Source organism: Arvicola amphibius, chromosome 2 (genome assembly GCF_903992535.2).
Source record: "Arvicola amphibius chromosome 2, mArvAmp1.2, whole genome shotgun sequence".
NCBI classification, from domain to species: Eukaryota; Metazoa; Chordata; class Mammalia; order Rodentia; family Cricetidae; genus Arvicola; species Arvicola amphibius.
Window position 1 is genome coordinate 50,680,658 of NC_052048.2, and position 19,904 is coordinate 50,700,561.

The window sequence follows — 19,904 nt, forward strand, 5'->3', positions numbered from 1 at the left end:
GGGTGGGTAGAGGATGGATGGATGGAGGGGTGGATGGGTAGAGGATGGATGGATGGAGGGGTGGGTGGGTAGAGGATGGATGGATGGATGGAGGGGTGGGTGGGTGGGTGGGTAGAGGATGGATGGATGGATGGAGGGGTGGGTAGAGGATGGATGGATGGATGGAGGGGTGGGTAGAGGATGGATGGATGGAGGGGTGGGTGGGTGGGTGGGTAGAGGATGGGATGGATGGATGGAGGGGTGGGGTAGAGGCTGGATGGATGGAGTGGTGGGGTAGAGGATGGAGGATGGCGGGGTGGGTGGGTAGAGGATGGATGGATGGATGGAGGGGTGGGTAGAGGATGGATGGATGGATGGATGGATGGATGGATGGGTGGGTAGAGGATGGATGGATGGAGGGGTGGGTGGGTGGGTAGAGGATGGATGGAGTGCCTAATCTGAGTAAGGCACAGTAGTCCTGAAACAAAAAAGTTATATTTGTATATTTACTTTTGTAAAATCATCCAGATAGTTAGGGCAGGAACTTTAGCAGGGAACATTTTCACTCAAAGGCTTAGTTTTAACATCAGGACCATAACTTTCTCCTGATTCATCCCTTCCTTCCTCTCATCATCTCTGATTATCTTGTAAGCACCTTGCACTTTTTTTATTTAAATGACTAGTTTTCTATCAGAATGCTCTCCTACTACAAATTCAAATTGTCGTTGTAAATTGGTGCCAGGCTGTGTTTAAGCAATTAGAAGGCAGTAATTAAAGCCTGCTGTGTATGTAATCTTACATGTGTATGGGTGAGGACAGAAGCTAGGCACCTGGTTCTCACTGCTTGTTTCATAACGATTATTCGTTCGTCTCTTCCCCAGTTGTCTCTGCCTGGGTATCAGATGTGGGTGCATCTTAGAAGCTGCATGCTTAGTAGCAGTGCCTGACCTATTTAGGCTCCCGGTCTTTCTTGCATGCATAACTATTTGGCCGAGCTCACCACACCTCCAATTTCCAGGGCAGGCTCATAAACATTCACTCCCTCGCTTTGAAAATGTGTTGACGCAGGAGGTTATAAAGAAGGTTCAGATTTGGTGGGATGGTGGAGCCAGTCTAACCTTAGACTGGGTGATAGTTTCCTCTATCTGAAAATACAGTGAGTGGGGGCTCTACCCTCAGGTTGGGGAGGCAGGCACCCTAGTGAGAATGAAAACTGCAGAAAAGGGTACAGTCTGCTGACTGCATTTGAAAGGACGCTGCCCACAAAAGTTTAGCTTTGTGTTGGATAGATGGCTCAAAGGTTAAGAACGCACTCTGCTCTTGCAGAGGACTTGCAGACCGCATCAAACAGCTCACGGCTGCCTGAAATGCCAGCTCCAGAGGATCTCATGCCTGCAGCTTCCTCCAGCAGTTGTGCTCACGTACACACAACTGCACACAGCCACACATATGCACACAGAATTAAAATAAAATCTAAAAAGAAAAGTTTAACTTTAGGAAAATTGAGGAAGGGGGAAGTGATTAACTATGTTGTACTTGAAAAGTAAAACAAAAGTAAAAGAAAAATTACAAGGGGGTCTGGGGGGGATGTGACTCAGTTGGTAAATTGCTTGATATGGGAACATTCCTAGTTCCATTCCTAGAACACACATAGATAGACAGACAGACAGACAGACAGACAGATAGATAGATAGATGTGTGTATGTATATATGTATGTATGTCCTGGTGGTGAACATGTATAATCTGTGCTGGGGAAGAGGCGACTGGAAGATCTTTGGGGCGCTTTCATCAGTCAACCTAGTAATTGGCTAGCCTTGGTTCCCCCTTAAGAAGCAAGGTGGCAGCATTCCAGAGGAAGAAAATTCCTGAGGTTGAAGTCTGGATTCCACAGGCACATGCACACACACACACACACACACACACACACACACACACACACACAAACCACACAAACACACACCATAAATATAAATGTACACACATACATTTGAGAGGAATTCACTCAAGAATACTTACTTTGGCATTATCTCTCAGGTGCTGGGAATTTCCTAGTGGGTGTGCAGTACTGAGTGAATGCAGCAAACATCTCTTATACAGTGACCCACAGTTTACAAGTTGTGTGTGTGATCCACAGCTCTGACTCAGATCTCTCTGGTTCCAATGTTTTGTTTTGCTTTATTTCTTTAGTGCTTTTCGTCTTCTGTTTTCTGACCCACGGTCCCATCTAGGGTCACACACTGTCCCTGCTCTACAGTCCCTTCTACACTCAAGCACTGGAGTTCCGTCTTCTGGGGCTTCTACTACCCCAGTACATCTGACGAGCACAGGCAGACTGCCTTGGAAAATGTCCCCACTATTTGCTTAATTCTGGAGTTTCAAACATTGACCGGGTGGGGTGCATCTCCCCATCATCTGAAACAGAAACCTACACCCTGTCCTGCTTCAGTGAGCCTGGCCCCTGCAACCTTTCCCAGATCCCCAAGTCTTCTGCCACACACCCAAGACTGAGGCCCACAGGTCTGGTAATGGTCTCCCTGTAGGGATGTAGAAATGCTGATGTGTCTTCAGAATGCCTCACAGGAGGTGAACAGTACCAGCACAGCTCACTTAGAAAGGCACTGATGTCTGCTAGCTCTCTCCACGGGGAGGCCTCCTTCTTCCTTTGTAATAAACAATTGCATGGAATTGACACTTGGAAGCTGTTTGTCATATTTTCCCACAGTCCTGGCCAACCATCTTGCATGGCTCAGGTGGCCTTTCCCAAGGCAAGTGATAATGTGGTCACCTTCAATGGTAATTTTGAATTCTGACACCTTCCACCTTCATCTAAACAACTTTTATTCTTCTCTATCTTTACCCTTTAAAATATTGTTAAACAATCTACATGGGCTCATGGGCTCTCTTTATTCAAGTTATTGCTATCTGGTCCTGCCATTCCTTCTAATGTTCACATCCCTCCCACTGTGGTTCATAGAATGAATCCCCTCTACGTTGGATCCTCTGTCGCTTTGGTGTGTGTCATGACTTGCTTGCTATTTGTTTGGTTTTAGTTTTTGAGTAAGGCTCTTCCTACGTAGACCAGGCTGAATGCTGATTCTCTGCCTCTGGTCTCCCAAAAGCTGGGATGACAGACTTGTACCACCACCTGCCAGTCTCCACCCTTTGCATGCTTCCTTACTTTCTGGCACAGTGGGACAAGTCCAGGCTGTCCTTGTGTTGCTGTTGCCATGGCTTTGGGATCAGCGATTTTTCCTTTTAGTGAAGAGTAGGATCTGGTTTCTTTTTAAGTGAACTGGAATCTCATTCCAAGAACAAACGTTCAAGTCCACTGTCTGCCTTCAACTGAACATAGATTTTACTCACTAGCCAGGGCTGCACCTGCAGAAAGCATGGTCCAGTTTACCTTCCTTTCTCTTATCTATTGCCACAAGTTCATCTGCATCATTCTCCTAGAGCTGACAGCTAGACCCTAATTCACATCTCTCCTCTCCTCTCTTTTTCTCTTCTCACTTCTCCTCTCTCTCCCCCTCCCTCATCCCTATCTTCACTGTGATCAAGTTTCTGAGACGCTGGCTGCAGATACCTGGGTCATGATGCTTGTGTTTCTGCAATTAGGGCACACACCCATAAAACCTCCTCACTTGCTTTCCTGTGATACATTTTGATTCTTCAGATTATGTCTCTGTCATTTTTCTTTTCACCCTCCAAAGTCCATAAAGTGCGAAGACCAGTCGTTCTTGTGTTCTTACTGTATAGGAAGCCAGCGAGGCCAGAAGAGTAAACGTCTTGAAATCTGACACTTCTCTGTATCTTGTCTCCAGTCCGTGTGACTAGAACCCCTGCTCACACACTCCACCTACAGTGTTCATAGGTGTAGCCTGCTTAACATCATCACTGTTCAAAAAAAAGGAGTTCTTTACTCTAAATTAAAGAGTAAGCAAACCAAGCATACAATGAATCCACAGACACAAGAAGCACTCTATTAAAGACATACTCTATACCCTCATCACCTCAGCATCCTTCTGCACACTTTCTTCAAATATTACTGAATACCTGCTTTATACTATGGGGCATTCTGGGTCCTGAAGAACCTGCTGGGACCAAAATAGGTAAATTCTGTGTTCTTAATGATTCTATCTAGCAGGCAGTAAAGAAGGTGAATAAGGTATGAAATGTATCAGATGGGGTAAATAGTCGCTACATACAGTGTTAGGATGAAGGATGGAGTTACTGTTAGGGAAGACAGAGTTGTGATAAGGCTTGGAGTTCTGCTTGGTTTGTGACTCCATATCTAAGTACCAGTACAAATAGCAAAGTGCATAGAACCTCAGTACACAGCTTGGTGAAAATTCACAGGTAGGACATGAGAGTGTAACCGGTGCCAATATCAAAGCAGAAGAACACTACCAGCCACTAAGAAGCTTGGTGTGTTTCTTCCCAGTTATGACTCTCCTACCAACTCAATCTGTTAACCAAAGTTACTAGGAGTCTCTTGTGTGTGTTCTCGGAATGTCTGGCTCATTGGGTTCTGTTACTGACACTCATCAGATCCTTGTGTGTAGTTGCTGCCCACAGAAAGTGCCCACAGCCCATTTTCACTCTTCCCAAGAGTCCACAGAATCACTATGCCATAGTTTATCCTCTAATGGGTGTCTGGGAGCTTGACCCTGGCTGTTATCAACAGCACTTCCATGAAGATGCTAATGACTGTTTTGTAGTGGACACACGTACGTATGTCTGTGGCATGTGTACCTAGGATTGTTATGTATTATGTACCTAGACAACAAGGCATACAATGTATGTTAAGTTTTAGTAGGCCTTGCCCAAAAGTTGGCCTAAGCCCAACTTACAGTCAACCAGTGACAATAGAGGAGTGCATGTATACTCAGCACATGGTGAACTCAGTTACATCCTGTCTGATGCACAGAATGGCACCGAAGTCTTACTGGAGATGATATTGCCTGGAAACAGAAATAAAGTGACAAAAAGTTATTGACATCATTAACTTTCGTGAAGAATCCTATGCAGTAATGATCACCAGACAAGTAAAAGGATGAAAAAGATGAGGAAAGAATATGAAATATGAAATATGAAAAGATAAGGAAAATATGAAATATAAAGTGTTGATTCTGGTACAGTTCAATGACCTTCACAGCACGGACTCTGTTACAATCACCGTTGAACAGTTTCTGGAGAAGCATGCTGTGGTTTCAAACAGGAAGGCAAATAGGCTACTTTTTTTTAACTCGACAAGATTATTTTTAAATTTAAAAAATGTGGAGAATAATGCCAAGGAGTAATAGAAAAATAATGCATTTATCCTACCAGATATATAATGAAGACTGAGTCAACTTTATGGAATAATGGAATTTGACAAAGTGTACTAGGACAAAGCAGGTAACAGAAGGAGATATAATTTCGTGTGAAACTTGAAGTGATATTTGGTGCAGGACTATAATCCCAGCACTTGGGATCTCCGCATCCCAAGTGAGGATCAGGAGTTCAGGATCACTTGGCTGTGTAGGTATCATATGGGTCCCAAAGATGAGACTTGGATCTTCAGACCTGGGAGCAAGTTCTATATATAGGGTGCTGTACCATCTCATAGCCCTCATTGGGCTTTGAGTTTCTGTTTTGTTTTGTTTCTTTTCTTCCTGTTTTTTTTTTCTTTTTCCAAGACAGGTTCTCTGTGTAGACCTGGCTCTCCTGAAACCCACTATGGAACCAGGATGACGGCACCTCACAGATCTACCTGTCTCTGCCTCCTGGGTGCTGGGATTAAAGGTGTGCCCCACCAAAGCCCTACTTTCTGTGGGCTTCTTGATCAATGTTCTACATTCATTTTCACTTAACAGTCTAGAAAACTTCATGAAATTGATGGCAGTTTGAATGTCACTGGACTCCAAAAGCCCATAGGGAGTAGCACTATTTGAAGGTGTGGCTTTGTTGGAGTAGTTATGGCCTTATTGGAGGAAGAGTGTCACTGTCAGGGTGGACTTTGAGGTCTCATAAGTGCAAACTATGCCCAGTGACATAGTTCACTTCCTGTTACCTGTGGATCAAGATCTATAACTCTCAGCTCCTCCTCCAGCTCCATGTCTGCCTCTACACTGCCATGTCCCACCATGATGACAATAAACCAAAAGTCTGAAACTGCAAGCCACCCCAGTTAAATGTCTTCCTTTGCCACAGTCATGGTGTCTCTTCAAATCAGCAGAAGCCCTAACTAAGACATCTCCATTTTCAGATGAGGAATTAAGTTTTGGAAAGAGTAAGTCATCCAAAGCCCACACTTCTCTGTGTGATAGAGGGGGAGATATGTTTTAGTACAATCTGACATCACAAGCCAGAGGAGGAGCAGGGCCAAGGAGAAGAGAGAGTTTGAAGGACACAGTGTATACCCAACTGAATGCTGGGATGTCTACAGCGCTGGAACTACACAGCTTCTCAGATAGAAAGGGAACTTAGTGCCATGGCCAACAGAACGCAGTTACAAAGGCTTGCACGGGTGAGCGGTCACATTCCCAGCATCCACTAGGCATTCTCTGCCTAGTGGGGCTGGAGGTGTGACATAGTGGTAGAGAATTCGCCTGACATGCACAAGACCCTAGGAGTCCCGTGCCAGCACAACATAAGTACATATTAACAAATAAAAGATTTCTTAGCTACCAAAAGTATTTTTTACTAATTTCATGTCACGTATAAAAAGACAAATATTTCCCTAAGATGAAAATGTTAGTAAGTCTGTCTGATTTCCGACAGTGGTGAAGATTCCCTAAGTGACACACGTGTTTGACGCTGCATCTGGCTGTTTGGGCATGATGGCACATACCTGTAATCCCAGAATTTGAGAGACTGAAGCAGGGGGATCACAAATTAAGACCCTGTCTCCACAAAACAAAACCTAAAACAGAAATGTGCAAAAGCACCAGCCTGTGCTCTGGGGTCTGTTCATTGGATCTGTCCCAATTGTCAAAACTCACATAGAGTAAGGGATGAAATCAGAGTTTGCTTTAAGTAAGACAATAAGTAGAAATAGATGCTGCAAGAAACACTGGTAGTGTAAAACTAAATTTAGTTTGGCCAATATAAAGCAGTCAGTTCACAAAAATGAATTTAGTCGCTTTTTTTTTTAAGAGCCAAAGCCAGATAGTATTCCGGCCAGTGTGCAGCTCACCATGGTCATTAAGATTTAAGCCAAGCAGGAAGAAACATAGTCAACCTGGATACTAAGGCTCAGAACCTTCTCCCATGGGTCCTCATAAAGGGCTATTATATGATGTAATCCACGATGTCCTCAAGAACCACCTGAGGTTATTAAAATAATGATTTCTGAGTGTTCCTGCATCATATTTCAGCTGAAGCCAGTGGAGTAATGCCAAAACGTAGTTCCCCTAGAAGCTGTTTTATCTAGGATCACCCTCGGGGCTCAATTACGTAGGTTTCTGGTGACTCTGGATTAGCTGAAGAATAAAACACTGGCAACTTGGAGCAACAGTCCTTCACCAGGGCCAATCTTGTCCCCTAGGGGACATCTGGCAGTGTCTAGTGACAACTTTAGTTGTCACAACCAGGGAAAAGAATGTAGCCAGGTCCAGTAAGTAGACTTAGCGTCAGTTGCTCCCTCCATGTTTACAATCTAGAGCAGAGTTCCTAAAGTTTTTCTATCATGACACCTTTTAGCCCAAAAATTTTTTACTTGACTCAGGGTATATAAAATAACTTCACACATCACGCATTAACATACATTTATTTTAAAGCAATTCTTTGGTATTACAAGCAATTTTTACCATTTATTAAGGATGAAAGCAAATTTTCCTACTAATGAGATGGATATATTTGTTCATTTTACATGAAAAATAATTGGCTGAATATTTGGCCTTGATGACTGATACTTTGATTTTATGACCCCAAGGGATAAGAATGGGGCTTTGTATGAATTTGCTGAATAAAATGACAGAAATATGCTTAGGGTAAATTTGGAAACTGTTGGACTTTCTTACCTTATCCCAAACCCAAATTTATTGAATGATATTTTTTAAATAAATGCAACTCAGATCAGCAACTCAAGCAGCAATTTTTACAGTGTTTCTTCTCTCTTTTAAAAAATCGTGTGTGTTGTAGTATGTGTGTTGCACACGTCCAGTGAGTGTGGCGTTCTCTTCTTCCACCATGTGGTTCTCACAGAAGAAACTTGGGTGTCAGGCTTGGTGGCAGGTGCCGTTACTCACAGCCAGCTTGCCTGCCCCTTTTCTCTCCTTTTCTTTTCTGTTTCCAGATGAGGCCTTTAGCCCAGACTAGCAGACCAGTCCCAAACTTGCTATGTAGCCTAGGATGCTCTTGAATTCCTGAGTCTCTTGCTTCCACTTCCAGTGTTGGGATTACAGCTTTGACATGGTGCTTGGTTCTCAAAAGTCACGTTTTAAGCATCCTTTAGTTATTTTTATCTTTGGCAATTTCTTAATATAAACAATGTCTCTTGATCCTGTCTATCCCCAGCTTCCCCCACTCACTTTTTCTGGATGTTCCCCCAACAGGACCTTTTCCTACAGTCATTATATCCTAGTTACTGTTCCCATGACCCAGGCAACTTATAAAATAAAGCATTTAGTTGGAAGCTTGCTCACAGTTTCAGAGGGCTAGTCCATGGCTATCATGGCGGGTTGTATGTCAACAGGCAAGCAAGCAGGTTCTGGAGCAGTAGCTGAGAGCTTACATGTTATTCACAAGCAGGAGACAGAGAGAGACTGGTCCTGAATAGAACTTTTGAAACCTGAAAGCCCACCACCAGTGACACACCTCTTCCACAAGGCCACACCTCCTAGCCCTTCCTAAACAGTCCACCAATGGGAAACAGAGGGCCATTCTCATGCAAACCACCACAACATCCCCTCCTTCTTTGCTGTTGTTCTTTTTTTATTATTAAAAATTTCCGCCTCCTCCCCGCCTCCCATTTACCTTCCCCTTCCCTCCTCCCCTCCCCCTCCCTCTTCTGTCCGAAGAGCAGTACGGGTTCCTTGCCCTGTGGGAAGTCCAAGGTCCTCCCCACTCCAACCAGGTCTAGGAAGGTGAGCATCCAAACAGGCTAGGCCCCTCCAAAGCCAGTACATGCAGTAGGATCAAAACCCAGTCCTTGGCTTCTCAGCAGCCCTCATTGTCGGCCTTGTTCAGGGAGTCCGGTTTTATCCGGTGCTTTTTCAGTCCCAGTCCAGCTGGCCTTGGTGAGCTCCGATTAGATCAGCCCCACCATCTCAGTGGGTGGGAGCACCCCTTGCAATCCAGACTTCCTTGCTCACGTCTTCCCTCCTGCTCCTCATTTGGATCTTGGGAGCTCAGTCTGGTGCTCCAATGTGGGGCTCTGTCTCTAACTCCATCCATCGCCAGATGAAGGTTCTATGGTGATTTGCTGTTGTTCTTGTGTTTGTTTTCATCTTTGCTTTTCTAAGTCGCAACTCTAATTAGTGCTGCCTGCTGGGATGTGGACTGATCCTGTTGAGCTGATCTTGGGTAAGTCTTCTGCAGGTACCCATACCTCCTATGAGCTCATGACGGCAATGGTCATGCTGGTAGAGGAAAGCAGACAAGACCAATTATCCCAGATACTGATTTATTGATTTATTTAGAGATTTACTTAAAGCACTGCTTGTACTGCCTAGTTGCCAAGCACGACTTCACTTGCTACATGGAACAGAGTGACCTGGAGGAATAACTGAAACAGTGGGTCATTGCCCTTAACAACCTGCTGACTGCCGTGTACCCTTCTGTAAGATCTCGCTTGCTTTCCCAGTCCGCATTGTGGTTTTAGAATACAAAATGAGAATGCAAACTGTACCTGGCACTGAAGCTTTTCAAGAGTTGCCCTGGCTCCACAAGTGACATCTCTTCTCTTCCACTGTCATTTGTAGGTGGAGACTGCTTGTTCATTTCCCGACTGCTCAGATCTGAATAATCACAGAATCCATACTAATTACAAGACTGCTTGGCCAATAGCTTAAGCATGTTTCTAGCTAGCTCTTATATCTTAAATTAACTAATTTCTATTATTTTATATTTTACCATGAGGCTTGTAGGTTTGTTACCTCTTGCTTCTTGGGCAGCTACATGGTATCTGCCTCCTTTAGCAGCTACATGGTGTCTCTCTGACTCCCCCTACTCTCTTTATATGTCTCTTCCAATCTGGTTATTTTCTGCCCTGCTATGGGCCAGAGCAGCTTCTTTATTAACCAATGGTAACAAAACATATTCACAGCATACAGAGGGGAATCCCACATCAATCATTGGTGTCAGAGCATTTAATTTAGAAAGATTCCCACAACAATGTCATGTCAAGAACACAGAATTCACAGCACTCCTCCCCATCCTCTGGCTCATTCCACCCCTCATCCACGATCAAAGGTCAGTTTTTAAAAACAAAGTATTTTTATTCAATGTAATTCATAGATATACCTATTTGATAATTACACCCTCAAGAATGATGCTAGAGAAATATTAGAAGTCTTTGTTTTCTATAATTAAGCAATTTATGTTTGCATAAGAGTAGAAAATTTGTCATATTCAGTAAATGCACTGCAGTTTATACTATCCAGTCATCTCTGTTCAGCTGAGGTGTTTCAGTGTTTGTTGGTGTCATGTGGTTTGTGTTGTGTAGACTCAAGGCTTCAGTCGAATCCTATGGTCCTGTAATTCAATGCAGGCCAGCACTGACATAAATACCTTAAATTCATTACGCACTTCAGTTTGGATAATGTTTTGGTCATTGTGCATTCAGAAACTTCCCATCGTTGCCAAACTTTTCATCACCCCCGTTTTCAATTACACATCTCCATATGACAGTAAACAGCTGGTAGGATACTGTGGTCTAGAGGAGTGAATGGATGATGTATCACAAGGAGAAAAGTATTGACTCATATACTCAGAGGAGGTAGGCAGATGTGGTAGGAGATGGCCTGACCTGCTATGAGCATAGTCATCTCTAGAAAGTTAAACTAGCACATTGCCCAGAGAGATTCATCCTGAAAGACACAGAGCATGGCTATCCCACCAGCTTGACTCTGTGGATAGCGGCATGCTCATCTCTGAGTTGGCAGATTTCTCTGTGTTCGTGGGTTTTCAGGAAAAACTGGGAAGTCTCCAGGGAGCAGCGTGTGTGTGTTTGTTTGTCTTTGTCACATCTGTTCACTGCAGTTTCCTGTCTTAGAGACAAAGCACACTGAGAGCATCGACCAGCATCTGCGTCATCATTGCTAGCCATGTCTGAGTTCCAACTAGACTGGGAAGCCAGCCCACTCATCAGTGGAAATATCTGAGTGCCCGTGTCAAGAAGACTCTTTCTGTGTGTGGTCATTCATCCCGTCTGGGTTATATCTTCTCAGTTTTGTCTGTAGTGATAGAAAACTTTCTTCCCTTGGTTCTAATTTGGAAAAGCCCTAGAAAGTTATCTGGACCAACTTCCATCACTTGTTCCCAGTAATGATTACTCCATTTCCAGTACAGCCAGAAGAGAGAGAAGTGATTTCCAGAGGAGAATTACTTGTCAGGCAGGAGAGAAGGATGTCTACAGTCCAGGAAAATGAGATATTCTTTTTTAATTTTTTTTTATTGATTTTTATTGAGCTCTACATTTTTTTCTGCTCCCTTCCCTGCCTCTCCCCTCTCCCACTTCAGCCCACCTCCAAGGTCCCCATGCTCCCAATTTACTCAGGAGATCTTGTCTTTTTCTGCTTTCTACTTCCCATGTAGATTAGATCTATGCAAGTCTCTCTTAGTGTCTGCATTGTTGTCTAAGTTCTCTGGGATTGTGGTTTGTAGGCTGGATTTCTTTGGTTTATGTTTAAAAACCATCTATGAGTGAGTACATGTGATAATTGTCTTTCTGTGTCTGGGTTACCTCACTCAAAATAATGTTTTCTAGCTCCATCCATTTTCCTGCAAAATTCAAGATGTCCTTATTTTTTCTGCTGTGTAGTACTCCATTGTGTAAATGTACCACATTTTCCTTATCCATTCTTCGGTTGAGGGGCATTTAGATTGTTTACAGGTTCTGACCATGACAAACAAAGCTGCTATGAACATAGTTGAGAGCATATGTCCTTGTGGCAAGGTTGAGCATCCTTTGGATATATACCCAAAAGTGATATTGCTGGGTCTTGAGGAAGGTTGTTTCCTAATTTTCTAAGAAATCGCCACGCTGACATCCAAATGGGATGTATCAGTTTGCACTCCCCCCAGAAATGCAGGAGTGTTCCCTTTACCCCACAGCCTCTCCACCATAAGTTGTCATTGGTGTTTTTGATCTTGTCCATTCTTACAGGTGTAAGATGGGATCTCAGAGTTGTTTTGATTTGCACTTCTCTGATAACTAATGATGTTGAACATTTTCTTAAGTATCTTTCAGCCATTTTAGATTCTTCTGTTGAGAGTTCTCTGTTTAGGTCTGTACTCCTTTTTTATTGGATTATGTGTTCTTTTGTTGACCAATTTCTTGAGTTCTTTGTATGGAAAATGGGATATTCTTGTTCTTTTAAACAAACTCTAAAACTTTACTATGAGATAATTTCAGATTTATAAAAGAGCTGGAAGAACAATACAAAGCATAAAATATATGTTTACCAAACCAGATCAGTTTTTAATGGTGTACAACATCCATGTTTATACTTTCTCTGTGCCCTGTATATAGTTTTTAATGGAGCCACTCACGAGTGAGCTACAAATAATAGCATTTAACCTCTCAGAATGCCACCGTGTATTTCTAAAGGTCAGGGACAATAGTTATGTTACTGTAATCCAACTTACAGCATTTAACATTGGACCCATAGAGTTGCCTAGTTTATAGTTCATCATTCCACCTTCCTCTCCTTCTCCCTGGATCCAGGATAACACACTTCATTCAGTTGCTGTGACCCTGTGGTCTCCATCATTCAGACATTCAGTGTAGGGGCATAAATGTAGGCAGGATGTTTTCTAGGCTAGTCCTCAGTTTACTTGTGTTTCAAGAATGATTTCTCATTATTAAATTTAGTGATTTGTGTTTGTTTGTGAAGGGGAAGCCTAGCCCAAAACCTTGTTTTGTAAGGCGTGTCCCCCTTGGTTTAAAGGCGTGTCCCCCTTGGTCTAAAGGCGTGTCCCTCTTAGGCGTGTCCCTCTTAGGCGTGTCCCCCTTAGGCTAATATTGACTTATAAAATCTTGCGGGCCTGTGGCCCGCTCTCTCTTTGTTTTCCTGCCCTCCTCGCTGGAACCTTGGATTTGTAAGTTCCCTTTCCTTTCCTTTATTAAAACTGACATATATATATTAAAGCTTGTCTGGTGAATCATAACTGCCGATCAACCACGCACCTTCATTTGGCGCCCAACGTGGGGCTCGAACCCACGACCCTGAGATTAAGAGTCTCATGCTCTACCGACTGTGTCTTTTGAGACAGAGTCTCTTTCTACATAACCCTGGCTGTCTGGGAACTCACTATGTAGATTAAGCTGGCCTCAAATTCACAAAGATCTGCCCTCCTCTGCCTCCTGAGTGCTGGGATAAAGGTGTGATTTATTTGGAAACAGCTTGGATTAGCTCCTGAGAGCCAGTTCTCACATAGTTTTTTAACTCCAAATTCTGTGAGGCTATATTGTTCACTTGCAATAGGCCATGATAGGAATAGGTTACCTCCGAGAAATCAGCTATTACTTACTATAGCTGGGAACTTCTAACCCTTGGGTTGTTGTTATAAGATGCTTATACTTACTGGCATGGCATGTGTGTTTGTGTGTGTGTGTGTGTGTGTGTGTGTGTGTGTGTGTGATAGCATCAGAAAGCACGTGCTATCTTTCCATTTTGATGTTGGCTTCCTTGTCATTGGGTTGAGATATGATCTATCTGATTCTCTATGAAGACGACTCTCCATTTCCCCTTTTGTAATTGATGAGTGATGTATGAACAGATAATATTCACATCGTCCTGAGAGGCTGTGCTTATCCTCTCCTGTTTCATTTATTGAAGATTACTGTGTAGGACATGTAGCTCAGTGGCAGAGCACTTTCCTAGTGTGTGTAAGGCTCAAGTCTCATACCCAGACCCATAGATACAAGATCATCAACAACAACTATTATTTCCCAGATCTGTTAGTATTGTAATAATTTAAAACAGTAATCTTCTCCCTCATTTCGGTATTTATTTTCTTATTTATTTGACAGCACTAAAGTTAAAACCCAGGCCTCGTGCATGGCAGGCAAACACTCGCCACTAGCTGCAGCCTCAGCCTCTTGCACAAGTTTTGTTTTTTTTTTTAATTTAAAAAAAAACCACAAACTTATTCTTAAAACATAATTAGCAAAAGCTTGGGAAGCAGAATGACCCCTCCACACAGTTTGTCAGTTCACAACAGAGTATGATAGTGTAGAATATGTTTCCATGAAATGCAACATTCATCTAGGATGAACAGAATGAGTCTCATAATTGATTTCCTATTCTGCTATAGAAAGGGTGCTTGCTGATAGCGTAGTTCCACTGTCAATGGAGGTGACACTCTGAGTCATTTTCCGGTCTTGCCTGAACCCACTTTTTACCCAAAGCATACCTTTAGATGATGGCTGGGTGAGAGATTTGGTCATGAAATTATAGGCTAGTTGTGCCGAGTAGAATGGGAAGAACACAGGACAGGAAGTTCGGAGCCACAACTTACAAGGAGATTGGCTGCTACAAGCCATTTCCTCCAACTTCGGTGCTGACTGGGTCCTGTTTCACTCAGTTCCCTTTCTGGTCCGAGGACTTTTTTTTCTTCCAGTCCCCTTAATTGGAGACCTAGAATTCACCTCATTGGCACGGTGAGAGGGGCAGGGTGGACGGTGACCTGGTGGTTGAACTGCTACTGCAGGTCCAGGAAGCAGCCGGACACCGTCTCCGCTTACCTTCCCGTGTTCAGCCCCATCATCGGGCTCCCATCGCTGGCTCCTTGTTTGTTGCTAGCAGTCATGGAAACCCACTGAAGGATGTCCTCATCTTCTCTGTAAGGAGCTCCATCTCTCAAGTGTTAGCTTGCCCTGTATCTGATTACCTCTGTTGCCATGGTTGGAAATAAAAAAAAACTTCTTCTGCCCTGGGCAGTCTACAGTTTTAAAACAGTGTTGATGCTTCAGTCTTAATTGACTTTTGTCAAATAAAAGTGCTGAGAACGGGACAAATGGGTTGTTCTTGATGGAAGCGTTGTTTAATGAACTCCATGAATTTGTCAAGTGACAGTGATCGGTTTTAGGGCTCAGAACGGTTTGCCTCGGATATCTAGAACAAGTATATGGATGTTATATGTAGAGCTTACACGTAAGATGAGGTATAGAACGAGAATTATACAACAAAGTGGGGCTCTTGTCAAACTGTGTGTTTTCTTCCCTATCTGGAACCATGTTTGAGACAGTTATTCACCCCTCCTTCCCGTTCCTCACCAAAATCGGGTTTGGGTTACTTAGCTAAGAGAGGCCACGGGTGAGCTGGTGTCTGCAGCCCTTGCGTGGTGCCGTCTGAGCCTGTACTCTCCCTGCTTTCGTTCCTCCTTTCAGCGTTTTTAATATTTAACGACCCTTCCAGGCGAGGGATTATTTGGCAGCTCCTTGAGGGATATCTGCTTCAGGTATCTATCTTTTTAATCTGTCTGCTGAACTTCCATTTGCTAAATCGAAAAGGTGGTGTCTAGAATGTTTCTCAAATGACTCATCTAAGGTTTTGATGAGGCAAACGGAGTCTGTGGGAATCCAGGGAGCTGACAGGACTTTTCAATTTATTTTATTCACCTTTGGTTTTCAAACTACTCCAAGCAGTACACCTTTTCTCCTCCCTAGGATGGGAGTTCTGGCCTATTTTCAAGCTCAGGGGTTCTTGTTGTAGTTCCCTCAACACCTCTGCTCCTTCTCCAGGGGATTCTTTGTGTCTAAATATAAGGAATTTGACCTTCCTACAACGTAATCTAATCAACACCCACCTCACCTGGTGGATCAACCACTCAGCAGCTCACAGATTAGAAAAGCCAGAGTCTTGCTGGGAAGACAGGGAGCCATTGATTCCTGAGCTCAGCCTGGCTTCCCTTTGATTTTATAATCTGTTCTAGAGATTGTAGGCGAGCTTTGAATTCCAAGGCTTGGAGTCTGTGAGCTCCTGAAACAAACCTTTGAAGCAGATCTTCTGCCTCGGGTTCCCCAAGGGAGGGTCCAACTGAGTGAATTAAGTTGTTTTAATTTTCTAATATAAGGGAAACAGTAATTATCACTGCTAGTTTAACACCTTGGGGTTTTTCCTTTTTTCTCTTCTTTGCTTTAGTGTTTTAATGGGGGGAGGGGTGCCGTCAGGAGCTGGTTCTCTCCTTAACCTCACGAGTTCCGGGATGGATCTCACCTCACCAGGCTTGCTCACTTACCTCCTGATCCATCTCTTCTGTTCTGTTTTCCTTTGTTGATTCATTCTATAAGAATTTAGTTTGTGTTTTGTTTGAGAACTTTAAGCAAGTTCATGCTAAGAGACACTCTTAATCTTTCCAGAAACCCTCGCCAAGTAGTGTCCCCTGTAAACCTCCTATTGTACACTGGCTACAAACTATTTGGTGACTCCCGGTGATGGGCGTGGAATAACAAATGTTACAGTTCAGATTCAACAGATAAAAGGGAGGAAGAAGGAGCATCAGGCAATTCCTAGGTCTTTAAAGACTGTGCTTTGGAGTGCTAAGGACTCTGTGGCTAACAGGGAAGGAAGGGCTTGGGTGCATCATTTCTGTATGTGCTAATCCTTACAAGCTCATATAACTACAACTTTAAATCTGAAGTCACATCTTACTACTGTAAGATTACATGGTACAGTATTGCCACTTACAAGTGTGTGGGACATTTGTTCACCCACACTTAAACATGTCTCCTAACAACAACATTCTTGGTAATCAAGCCCCAGAACCCCAGTTTTCACTGGGATCTTGAAGGACGAAGAAATAAAAGAATTTTAGACTTCTCCGCATTGACTGCAGTTTAAGATTTCTCATTTTAGCAAGGGTGGAACAAATACTGATTAATCGTATGTAACTGACAGTTAAGTGAGATTATGTTTGCATCATGTGTATGCTGAAGTAACCATGCTGTGACATGGAAAGGGGACGTCAGCTCAGGAAAACCCACCAATAATAATACTATTAATACAGAAAAATCTGTGGAGCTAAAAATGAATTTGCAGAGATAAAAAATTTATCCAAATATTTCGACTTAAAGATTGCCTAAATGTTTGACCTGCAAGTTATTTGTGTTTTCTAAGCAAAATTTCCTTACTCAGTGAACACACACAGAGAGAGGAGAGAGAGGGGGGGGGTAGGCTCAGACACATAGGTTCTCCCTAGCCCTCCTTGAGGTCTCTCTGCTCACCCCCCTCCCTCACAATGGTATGCTCTGCGTTTGATCGTAAACTGGAGGTGCCAAGCTGTGACAGCTTCTTCGGCTCCAGGGCCATTTGTTCCAGCTCAGGCTAGACAGTTGTATTTAGTGACGGTCTCCTCTTCCACCCGCAGGGGCAAATTGAAGTAGACAGCGAGACCATCTTCAAGTTGGCAGCCCTGGTGTTGCAGGTAAGAATTTGCTCCCTGCTTCTAACCAGCTCCCTTTGGTTTCTTGGTTTCTTGCTAACTGCCTGCAACTCTGAAACTTCTGCCAGGTGATCCCAATGGACTTTCAAACCAGTCTGTGGTTTATCAGTGAAAACTGGGACCTGCTGAATTCTGCTTCATGTCTTTTGCGTGAACTAGCGTGCGACAGTGTTTCTGGAAGACATGACGAAGTTTAGATTGCACCCAGGGAAGAGAGTTCAGCCTGTCTTCCTGGAAAAGGACGCAGTTACTAGAACTCGGGAGGCAGCAGTTGTTAGAACAGCTGTAATTTTCATTTAAATTTAGCAACTTTTGTACACGTTTTCCTGAGGTTGTGTAAAGGGCCCTTTAATTCTTAAAGGCACTGGCGCTGACGAGCAAAGTCAGTTCCTGTTCTTGTTTAAAAAGTAAAGAGAAAGCAAATAATGTGTGTTGATTTACCTGGGTCATAGTCTAAAAAGTGCATCCCATTTGAAAAGCATGGCTCTGCAATGCAGATATATCTGTCCTGTGATCTTAGCAACACAGCAGAGAAATGACATCTGTGTCTCTTCATATTCATATATATATATATATGCATATGGAGAACATATATACATATTAGTCACTTCTGTTAATGGTAAGACACAGCTCATGTATCCTTGTATTTTCTTATCGATAGTGACCATGTGGGTAGTGCTCCTTAGGTACCTTTCTTAACAAGAAGCCCTGGAGTCTGTGAGAGGGAAAATAACCAAGAGTAAATCATCCATTGAGCTTAGCATAAATGCATATTGATCGTGTCTTTATTTTTATTTCAGGAAAGCAAGGGAGATTATACCAGGTAATGATTCCTTTTCTGATGTTCCTATGTAGAATGAGGTTTCCCAGTTGTGGAAGGAGCTGCTTTAAATAATAATGGATGCAAAATCAAAAGAAAGCGGATTGAGGCTGGCGGTTCAGATGGCCTCTTCCTTCACACAGAGGCGTGTTCTTTGGGTGAATGACTCTAAGAATGAAACTTTCTCACAGTGTTTAAGGGCAGAGTGACGGGAAATTATAATCAGAAGCCCTCCAAAGTTCTAGTATTTGGACCACATTGGTTATTGGGATGAAGAAATCTATGAAAAGCTTTTGCTAACTTGTGCTGTTTTTTTTTGTTTTTTTTTTTATCATATAATGACGTTGTGTGTAAGGGGTCCTAACGTATGCAGAAACAGATTAAGTCTGTCAGCTGCTTAGTTAAGGGATTAATAGGGGCTCTTTTGCAGCTGCCCTGAAGGGGCCTCACCCTGAAACCAGTTGACCCAGCAGTTGTATTGTTGCTGCACAGACACCCGGGCTAAGTTCCTTGCTGGCCACATCACCAGAGAGTGTCGTGTGTGTGTGTGTGTGTGTGTGTGTGTGTGTGTGTGTGTGTGGTGAATTCACCCTCACCCATGCTGCCCCTTCAATGCTGAGGTCCTAGGTGGAAAAGGGGGAATTGTCAAAGCTGGAGGGGAGGCCTCTGATGGGAAGCAGTGCCCGGGTCAATGACCCATTGAAGGCCTGGCCTCTGTCATGCTCGTGTTCTGCTTCTGAAAACTTCACCCGGGGATTATTTACAGATCGCCTAGTGCTTGTTCCCAGCCAAGTCTTTGAATGATGTGCTCAGTGTCGGGCTGATAAAGTAATGCCTGCCAAGCTTGATGGCTTCCTGTCCTTGAGGAATAGTCCACTCCCCTCACCCTGCCCATCCAGAGGGACAGAGGAGGGGTGTCCACCTAACACCCTGTCTTTCAGTTACTCACCACTACGTCTCCTCGAGAGCGTTTGGTGTGTGTGTACGTATGTGTAGATGTGAGCGTATGTTTGTGTGTGTGATGTTGTATAGTCATTATACATCAGGACTGAGTCCATGGTGCTTCTCAGCAGGGAATCAGGCTTTGCCGTTATGTCCCCCCCCCATCTTGTCTTTACCCCCCCTACTTCTAATCCCGTTCACCTTCTCAATTTCTCCTACTTTCATAAATACACATATGTGCATATGATTTTGTGTGTCCATAAGATCTCTGGTTGTGCAGGGCAGTTATAAAGTCAGTTTATGATGGCTTCAGGCTCTGTCATGTGGATCACTTACTGTCCCTCCCTCACTCTTGACTCTGTGAGGTGTGTGCAGGTGTCAGACAGCCTAAGCTCTGTTTTCTCACCAGTGAAAGGCAGCCTAGCCTATGGGACTGCTATGAATTAACCCACGAAGGTAGCTGGGGCAGTATCCACAGCACTCAGCTCTGGCTACACCTCGGCTGGTCCAGTGGTTACTGTCCCCTTAATCTCCATCAAGATTCTATGTGGTCTCGTGGGTACATCTGAG

At 43.6% G+C, this 19,904-nt stretch overlaps 1 protein-coding gene across 5 annotated transcripts in view; it reads left to right on the top strand.

The window, feature by feature from the left end:
* Frmd4b (FERM domain containing 4B) overlaps window positions 1-19,904 on the top strand; it is a 232,549-nt gene that overhangs the window by 147,949 nt on the left and 64,696 nt on the right. For 4 of the 5 annotated variants that reach the window (XM_038318422.1, XM_038318423.1, XM_038318420.1 and 1 more), the window contains exons 6-7: window positions 17,498-17,554; window positions 18,373-18,395. In XM_038318422.1, coding sequence (XP_038174350.1) covers window positions 17,498-17,554; window positions 18,373-18,395 — 80 coding nt within the window. Of the gene's footprint in view, window positions 1-17,497; window positions 17,555-18,080; window positions 18,192-18,372; window positions 18,396-19,904 lie in introns of those variants that run through there. The other variant, XM_038318424.1, reaches the window with a different exon arrangement.